This window comes from Malania oleifera, chromosome 1 (assembly GCF_029873635.1).
Source record: "Malania oleifera isolate guangnan ecotype guangnan chromosome 1, ASM2987363v1, whole genome shotgun sequence".
NCBI lineage: Eukaryota > Viridiplantae > Streptophyta > Magnoliopsida > Santalales > Ximeniaceae > Malania > Malania oleifera.
In genome coordinates this window covers 122,978,717-122,988,747 of record NC_080417.1, presented here as the reverse complement: position 1 = coordinate 122,988,747, position 10,031 = coordinate 122,978,717, and the positions used below count along the sequence as shown (strand labels likewise).

Here is a 10,031-nt window from a genome sequence, read left to right as displayed (position 1 = left end):
CTCTCGTCGTTGGTTAATTAATTTTTTATTGTCATTTACTGCATTTTCATTCTCTATTTTAGCATTTAGTTTGAAAGTTTGTATTGACTGGTTAATTATTTTTTTATTATCATTTACTGCATTTTCATTCTCTATTTTAGCATTTAGTTTGAAAGTTTGTTTTGACTATTAGTGCTTTTATTTGGAGTTAATGTTGAGCTTATTTTATTAGTGTGTTTAATCTGTTTTAATTTTTGTTCTCTTCTTCTTCTTCTTCTTCTTCTTCTCTCTCTCTCTCTCTCTCTCTCTCTCTCTCTTATTCTAATAATTGTTGGAGTATTATCAAATTCAGTTTATTCTTTTTTTTTTTTAATTAATGCCATTTTTGGAGTGAGTTCTTGGTTGGGTTATTTTCATGGATGTGTCGGGACTTATCCCACTCGGTTTGGACCTTGTGTGCCCGACTTGGACACCTGAGTGCTTAAAATCAACTAAGTTTACAAAGTTCGCCTCTAAGCGCATAATTTTCAATCGGGGAGGAGTTTTTGGGTATCATCACCTCCGACACGTCTATCTCAATGCACGGACGTGTCGGGACTGACCCCACTCGATTTGGACTTCGTTTGCCTGACTTGAATACCTGAGTGCTTAAATCCACTAAGTTTGTTCATATTCTAACTTTACTTCTAAGTGCGTAAAAAATACGTGGGGAGGATTTTTTTTTGTCATTGTCACTCCAACACATCCAGCTCAATGTCACAAATGCTTTGGGACTGACCCCACTCAGTTTGGACCTTGTATGCGCAACTTGGACATCTGAGTGCTTAAAATAAATTAAGTTTACTAAGGTCACCTCTGAGCGCATAATTTTCAATTAGGGAGGAGTTTCGTCAGCATTGACACGTATTTGCAGCAGTCTTTCTAGACTTGTATAATCTTTGAAGTCTTGGTATTAATGGACAATATCATAAAATTTTTTGGGGGAACTTTTTACCTTTCTTATGATTAGTTTTATACCTTAGTTCACCACATTATATACACTCATTTGCATTTTTTGAATTAACCATAAAAAAATGCACAATCATACCTACATGCATGTATTGGAGTGTAACCGAAACCCAAATCACGCATGTATGTCTTCACCACATAAAAATACTTTGGAAGTGTTTCACTATCAGGCAATGCCGCCTTAATTAGCCTTAAATTCATGTTGAATGCACTTTGAGATAACTCATGCATTGTCCTTACATGAAGCAATTTTATCAGGAACTCTAATTTTAAGAAATTTTTACATTTTGGATATAGGGGCACCTGTGCATCCCTCACAAGATTAGCAAATGGTTTACCGAGTTTATTTAACTAACTAATTAAGATCACATGGTCTGCTGCCTATTGAGGTAGATTCAGGACTAGTATGCGACACATTGCCATCCTCCTCGTCCACTTCATTCCCCCTTTGCAAGTCACCTAACATTTCAACTAACACATCCGAACGTGTATCACCACCTCCTATATTGGCCCCCTCATCTTCATCTTGATCATCATTGCTTAGAATTGTGTAATTTTCACCATGAAACACTCATCTTGTGTAGCTATTGTCCATTCCATTGTCTAATAAATGTTTTCCAACCAAATCTGTAATAACCCAAAGTATAATGGTATTTAAATAATAATTAAGAGAGACAAAAATGAGAATAGAAAGAAGGCGCAGCAAACATCGTCAATGAGGGTATGTCTCGTCGATGAGAAAATACCGAGGAGGGTTTGGCAATTCTGAATTCGTCGACAAGAGGTGAAGGTTCATCGACGAAACTCTTTAGGGACTCGTCGACGAGGTGACGTGTCTCGTCGACGAATTCGGTTCTATAAATAGCCTAAAACTCAGATTTAAATGCAGAAAAATCAGAAAATTTTCACTCTCTCTCTCTCTCCTCCTTACAGTTTCTTTCTCCTCTCTCTTCGATTTCAGCTCCGTCGTTCACTGGATCAACGATCTAAAGCCACCACGACGCTCCTAGGGAAGTTCTCTCCAAATCTGTCAGAGCAGATCGTTGGTGGAAGCAAGTTGAAATTCATTTTTGAGTTGAGGAAAGGTTTTTTATGCCAAATTTGGTTTTTTTTATAGTTATAGGAAATGATATTCACGTGAAAATACTAAAGTTTAGTTCTGAGAGTTGTTGAATTCAGGGTGTTGAACGGGGGACCCTGCAGGTGCAGGATGAGTGGAATTTTTAGGGGATTTCTTTCTAATGTCAAGTAAGGGAATAAACTAAAGCAGTTATTTTCCATGCAAACTATTATTATTTATCAGCAATTAATTTTCAGGAGGGCATGTATTACATTTGAATATTATTGAGGAAAATGCACATTTGGGAAAATACTACTGTTATACAGAAAATGTGATTATAGAATGAAATGTACGAATTTACTCAGCTTTGTGTGACATGAATATTATTTTTCGTGAAAAGTATTATGATATGGCAATTTTATGAGTAAAGCATGCTTTCAGGGATTATGAAATAATATAGTACATTATGATTTTGAAAAATACATGATAATTGATTTATTTATTCAGAATGATATGTATGAGATATTCGACGCAAGGCCGTGATTGATAGCTGATGCAAGGTCGTGTATGATATTGATTTAGGCACAAGGTCGTATTTATGAAATGTTCGGTACAAAGCCATATTTATGAAATGTTCAGTGTAAGGCCGTATTTATGAAATTATAGAAAATGCTATCAATCCATTTATGTTAAATGCTATATTACCATGTATTATATGTTATCAGAACTCGAAAGTTAATTTAATTCAATTTCAGGAGCATGGTACCGTAACTATATAGATCAGATATCTACGTTCAGACTTGTGCTAACCACCCCACAAGGGGGTGGGAGATTGATAGTCAATGTGGCTTTAAGTGTAGAGTTGTAGACATCCACCTGACAGTCCGGACCAGGGTATGGCGGGCCCATCATACTTACAAATATTTTTGACTCGGCAGTGGTAGGCCAGCCATTGTCGGGTCCTGCTTTCGAGTTGCACAACCCGTCATGGGGGGTAATACATGACACCAGTTAACTATTCATCTTGGGTATGTTTTTAGTATTATCAGTTATAACAGACATTTTATGAACGGTATGATTTATTAGAAAATACGAAAGTATATGATTATTCAGCATGTTATAATAAATATTTACAAATATATGAAATGTACTGTATATGTATAATTGTATTAAATGTTCGTGTTTTCACACAACTGTATTTAGTTTATTTTCTATTACTGAGAAAGTATCTTACCCCAAAACTTAAATAAATTTTCAAGAAACCTAGAAAGATCGGCGAATCGAGGCCACCGTTGAGTCTGTTGAGTTACCCCGCTAAGAGGGTAAGTTGGGACTAGGATCAGAAGTTTTTGGATGTGAGATCTTAGAGATATTTTTGTATTATTTTTGGGAGATGTATATAAACACAATGTTTTGGTTTATAGTTAACTCTGGTAATATATATTTTGTGGTTATCAGAATGACGATTTATATTTACTGCTGTCTAGGTTACGCTGCATATGACAGGTGTCCCTATTACCCACGGGTTTGGGTTGACTATTTTATTTATTCCGTTTTTATTATATGAATATTAAAGCAGGTTGTTACAAAATCAATGTGTCGAAATATTATGTTTTGGCATTTCTTGTAATTATACCTTATTCTACTGGATTTTTCAGCATGAAGACGTGCAAACTCTATGAAATCATGTACCCTTTTCACGTATTATGGAAGAAACCTACCTCGAGCTTTCATCCAACTCTTATCCATGTTCATTAATTAGCCTATAACATGTGAAAGTAAATGATGTTAATTATATTATCATAATGTTTATGATGCATGCATCGTGAATCCTAAAATCAACCACCTTTTGTTTCAAGAATGGTTGAAATACACATATCACTAGCCAATCGTAAATGAAACAAATAATAAACATGTTCCATTGATTATTAATCTACGTAGTATGACTAATAATCAATTGAATGTTAATTGATTTGTCTCACATTTACGATAAGACATGAATGTATAGAAACAATTCTTGAATAGGTCTAAGTTTCAATGAACACATGCATATAATGAATGACTAAAGAAGGTTTCCTTCAAGTCTCGTATGAAACATTCATTTGTAACATGTGTTAACAATGCATCTAAAACTATATTATACATTGAACCTTGTTATAAAGAATAAGAAAGCATAAGTATGGGGAGTTAAACATAACCAAAGCCAAGAAAAATCTTAACCCATTTCAAGTGCAACCTCCAGATATTTAGCCTTATGCAACTCCTTCTCCCTCAAGCTAATGCCTATGGGTCGCTACCCTTCTCATCCAAGCTTAACACCATGGCCTACACAAATCATGTCTGCACAGTACCCAATGCATCTACTACTACCTACCCAGACTTGTGAAAACCTAGAAAAATGACTAACTCAAGCAGCCCTTATGGCTACTACCGCTACTTTCATGCAAACACAGCAAAGGAGACCACCCTAACTACCCCATCAATGGCTACGACCGCTTTTGCTTCATTCTAGCTCATGCACACAATAGAAAAGAAACCCTAGCAACCTCCATAGACGCTGCTATTGAACTTTTATTCAGTTCTCATGAAAATTCGTCAATAAATGAAAGCAAACATAGCAAAAAGATTGCCCTAACAGTCGCCACAGCTACCAAACTTTGTCCTATTTCATATGCATGCAAATATACCAAAAAAACAATGCAATCACGGTGAGAAAGTTGCTTTAGCAGCCACCACAGCTACAAACTCTATTATTATTCCATACCAATACAAACTCATAAAGGAAACAATGTAACCATGGCTATTTTAGTCTACACTCGCAACACATTCAACTCACAAAATTAAATGAAATATTAACAAAAGAATAATAAATAAATAAATTGAAAAAATCAATTAATAAATTTATCGTCCCTCCATATATGCACAAATCCATCAATAAAGTTCAAATATATCTACTATTTTACACATTAATTGAAAGAAAAAAAAAAAAAAAAACCTCTCAGAAGCATTTTTGGCAATGGCGTGCAGGGGGAGGAGGTTGCGACTGTGTGCGTCCAACAGTGGCGGTGGGTAGCAGCGGTGCAAGGAGGAGGGTTGCGCAAAGGAGCTGAGAGAGGGAAGGGGAAATTTTGGGGTTATCTAGCAACTGTTTGTGTGCGCAGGGAGGAGGGTCGTGCAAGGGAGCTATGAGAGGGAAGGGGAAATTTTGGGTTTATATCGCGACTGTGTGCATCTGGCGGTGGCGATGGCTAGAAGTGGCATAGGGTGGAGGCCGGGAGGAGGGAAGAGGGGTTCACGCGAAGCAGCTAGAAGAGAGGGAAGGGGAAATTTTGGGTTCTTGCAACTTACAGCACAAAGGGAAAATAACCCTTCTGCATAAGGGTTTTAGTGACGGACCACAACCGTTACTAATACGCAAAAAATCGTTACTAAAATTTTTCCGCAATAGTTTTAGCAAGAAAATATACATTTAGTGACGATTTTATTTTCGTCATTAAAAATGCATTATTAGTGACGGTTTTTCAAACTATCACTAATACGTTAACTATTAGTGATGAATTTTATTTTCGTCACTAATGCCTCATTATTAGTGACGATTTTAGCTCCGTCCCTAATCGTTTCGTCACTAAAAAAACTCTTTTTTTTGTAGTGTTAATTGAATGATCACCATCATATTCTGAGAAAACTGCACAAGGATGGCACACTGATCAAATGATTTTACAGGTTTTGGACCTTTTAATCTTTCATAATTCACATTTATCATTTATAGATAGGTTAGATTGGTTCTCTAAATAACAACTTTTTGGAATAAAAGATGAAATATGATGAAAATTTTAGGAATATAGGAGGTAATAGCTATTTATTTCTTGTATTTTTTTTATTATTTCATTTAACATGCAATAAGAAAGACATTTCAGAAGGCTAAATTGGTGAATCAAGCATTGGATGCCGTTGTTTCACTCTGAGAACCCCTTAAGATCCACGAATCCATGCGCTACTCTCTCCTCACCGGCAGCAAGCGCATGCGCCCCATCCTCTGCATCGCCACTTGCGAGCTTGTTGGTGGCTGCGAGTCCATGGCAATGCCCACCACTTGCACAGTCAAGATGATCCACACCATGTCCTTGATTCACAGTGACCTCCCCATAGAAATTAGGGTTGTTTTCAGCGTGTATATAGTTAGATAAACGGGTCACTCGTTGGGTGATCCGACTCGAACTCGCTTAGAACGGGTCGGATCCGAGTTGATCTATTTATAAATGGGTTAATTTGTATTAAATTCAAATCCGATTTAATTAAATGGACGGATCACAAGTCATTTATCGAGCTTCGATCCGCTTTTGTCACCCTACCTACAATGTGTCCTATCCTGAATAGACTCATACACAAGATTTAAATGAACATAGATTTGCCATCTAGAATGCAACATGTCTATATATATGATGTGATCTGCAAGGAGAATATTACTGCCTTTAAATTACTATTAATAATTTCCGATGACATAAATTTTTTTTTTTTCTTGACACAATTAATTAACGTTGAGGCTTGAAGAATGTTATATATATAATAGTGATACCTAATAAATCTCACTGATTTCAGCGCATTTCCCAGCCTCCACAAGGAGAGTCTTCATCACGTCAACTAACTCCTGCATCTGCTCCCTGGAGTGCAGCGGCGCCGGGTAGACGCAGGCGCAGTCCAGCCCTCCGCCACGCACGGTGTCGAACAGCGCGATGGACGGCCCCACGCCGTGCACCGACGCGCACCCCACGTAGTCCTCCACCCCCAGCTCCCCGTAGGCGTCGCCTTCGTCCACCACGGGGTCCTCAAACACCGACACGAAGGAGGTTCTCAGGGAAGACGACGGCGTGAGGCTGGGGTTCTCTATCGCCTTGCACATCAGGAAGTTCAGGTCCGCCATGTCCGAAAAATGCTTGTTCTCCTTCTTCGAGGTGGCAAATGCGTCGTAGCTTTTGCCGGCGAGGTCCCACAGCTGTTCGCCGCCTTTAATAGCGTGCTGGTTCAGGATGGCGGAATGATAAAATCCTGCCGGTCATTGAAAAAATTATTAAGAACAATATGTCGTGTATATATTTTAACTAAATTAAATAATTTTTAAAATTTTATATCAAAATTATTAGCATTTAATGAAACATGGGTAGGATTAAAATTAAGGTTGATTAATAAATTAAAAAAGTACCGAAATGGTGAGGGGAAAGCGGAGGGTGAAGGTTGGGGCGGCAGTCAGTGAAGGTGACGACGCCGTAGTAGTGCTTCTTTCGCTGGTGATCCTTACGGCGTCGTTTGTAGGAATCGGCGGCGATCAATCCGGCCGCTGCCAGGGCCCCGCACAGTTTGATCCCTCTGGACTTGCAGCCCTGAATGCATTATTAATGCAAAATATTTATTTTGAATATGTTTCAATTGATTGGATCGTACTGTCACCAAATTGGCCATCACATATTGACGAATCAAATGATGTTAAAGCTACCAACCCTACCGGCATTAAATTATGTCCCGTGTTTTCATTTATTATATTTGGTAGAAAGATGAAAAGAAGCATTCGATTCTTCCATAATTGTTGAAATTTGAGGTACTTGATATTTTTAAAATCTCCAAAAAGATGTTTATTTTTTTATTAAATTTTAAGATTTTATTCTAAAAAAACAACAACAACAATAAAAATCATTGTGCATCCACCCCTGTCCATGTGTGAATATATATATATATATATATATATATATTTGTGCATATGTGTATAACATTGTAATGTCACTTTCAACGAATTTTCTTGTTGTTTGAGTTATGCTGAGGCTGTACGGTGTTTGCCCCTAACTAAGTACTCTGCAGTATACCCCTCATATATAATTGATAAAATGGAAAGTTTAGCTTAGGATCAATGATAGTGATTTCATTTTGAAGGAAGTCTCTTGTATTCATGTAATTATTTTCTATTAAAGAAGAAATTTTTTATTCAAAATTTTATCTTTTAAAGAAGCTATGTTGGATAACTGCGACCCTTTAAAATACAGTTCAAAAAAAGAAAATAAAAAATTTTTATTTAACCCTTTTACAGTTTCTTTTGAGATTTTCAAAGAAAATTAAAATACTTAATTATGCTTTTGAAAAGGACAAACTAATTAATGTTAATTAGTGCACATATTAATAATGACGCCTTCCATTAATTAATTAATCAATTTTTTCCTAGGTAACCCATTTTTAAATTTTTTTTAAAAAAATCCCATAAAATTAATTGATTAAAATTGCAACTGATTAAATTAAATTAATAAAAAAAATTTCATAAAAATGCATGACTCACAGCAAGAACCCGAGCAGTGTCATGGGGGCACATCCGCAGCCTCACCATCTCAGAAGATCTAGAGGACTTCATGTCCTTAAATTTCAAATTGGTTAGCCTCAGTGAGTTCAGAGAGTACCCTAGCATGTCCACCCCACGCGCCCACAGCCCCTTACTTCCCTTCCCCTTCGGAATTAAATCCTCTATTCCCAAACTCACCTCCCCCTCCCCTCCCGTTTCCCTCCCGGTCCCTCCTCCTCCTCTCATCAACCCCAGCAGCTCCCTCAGCAGCGACGCCGCTGTGGTCCGGTCGCAGGCCGCCGTGTGAAACCGCAGCACCACCGCCCACTTCGACTCCGGCAGCTCGTACACGCTCGCGAACATCAACTCGCAGTCGCAGTACTCGGCGTTGCATGATGAGCGGCCGGGATCGGACCACGTGGGCTGGTTGAGCTCGTGCTCGAGGACGAGGCGGAAGGACGGGAGAGAGAGATTGTTGGGGATGGAGAGGCGGTGGAGGAGGCGGGAGGTGGAGGAGAGGTCGAAGAGTTTGATCTGGAGAGAAGGGATGGCGGGGGTGACGAAGGAGAGGGCGGCAGCTGCGGAGGCGCCGGTGGAGGGATGGCGGATTTTGGAGCGGAGGATTGCATGGGCTGCTTGGATTTTGTGGAGGGCGGTCTGCAGAAGTGAGGCGTCGGGGGCTTTGCTAGCGAGGATGGCAACGGCGGTTGTGCCGGTGCCGCCCGCCAAGGCTCGGCACCAGCTGTGCTCGGTGACCCCGAGGAGGCGGCCGGTGGGCGGCGCTGCCGCTTCTAAGCTGAGGCTGTGATTGGACATCGGAGTGGGAGGGAAGTGGTGGAGATGGAGGGAGGGGAGAAGGGGAAGGAGTGTTTAAATAAGGGCTGCGTGGGGGGAAGGCTAGTTGGTGGGTTGGGATTTAAGGTGAGTTACTAGGGACCATGCCTACTCCTCGAATCGCACATGCTGCACTCTGCGCTTCTGAGAGCTCCGCTCTTTCAATCTTCATTTATTTTTCTTCTGCTTTGTCTTTCAAGATTTAATTTCGGGCAAAATCCCTTGTCTCTTATAACGATATTCTACCTCCTTTCCAAAGTGGCTGCCTCGAGAGTAGTAAAGGGATTTGTAACTTAAGCGGCCATGGGTTCAATTTATATTTGCTAGTTTATCCTGATAAATTACGGTGCGTCAATAGGCGGTCGACTCTCACCCCGTAAATTTGGTGCCGCACCATAATGATGCAATAGTGGCCGAAGTCACGAATTATAAAAAAAATATATATATATTCTACCTCTTGTTTTTAAAAACTATCAAAAAAATCTCTTAAATTTTAAATTTAGTTGACTATTAATCAACCATTAAGTATATGCGACAAAATAAATAAAATGATAATTTTGTCATTTTCCTATTCACTTATGATTAGATAACTTAAAAAAATAATATTAATCTAAAAAATTAAATCAAAATTTATATTCAATTAAGTAAAATATGTTTTGGAAATTGAACTTAAAAATGAATTAGACACCTAGTTTTCGAGTTAACTAGACTAACAGGCTTAAATCCAACCAATTGACATAAGTATGACAACATAATTAAGTTATTATTTTTAAAAATTAAAAATACATGTAAAATAAAAAATTTAATAATTCAGAAAAATACTTACATAAT

At 38.3% G+C, this 10,031-nt stretch overlaps 1 protein-coding gene across 1 annotated transcript; it reads right to left on the bottom strand.

Annotated features, from left to right (window-relative positions):
* Positions 1-6,570: 6,570 nt before the first annotated feature.
* Positions 6,571-9,268, bottom strand: LOC131160345 (uncharacterized). The gene is made up of 3 exons (XM_058115957.1): positions 8,367-9,268; positions 7,248-7,425; positions 6,571-7,093 (listed from the first exon to the last, which is right to left on the bottom strand). The coding sequence occupies exons 1-3, from the start codon at positions 9,180-9,182 to the stop codon at positions 6,624-6,626; spliced, it is 1,464 nt and encodes a 487-aa protein (XP_057971940.1). The 5' UTR covers positions 9,183-9,268; the 3' UTR covers positions 6,571-6,623.
* Between the last annotated feature and the right edge of the window lie 763 nt (positions 9,269-10,031).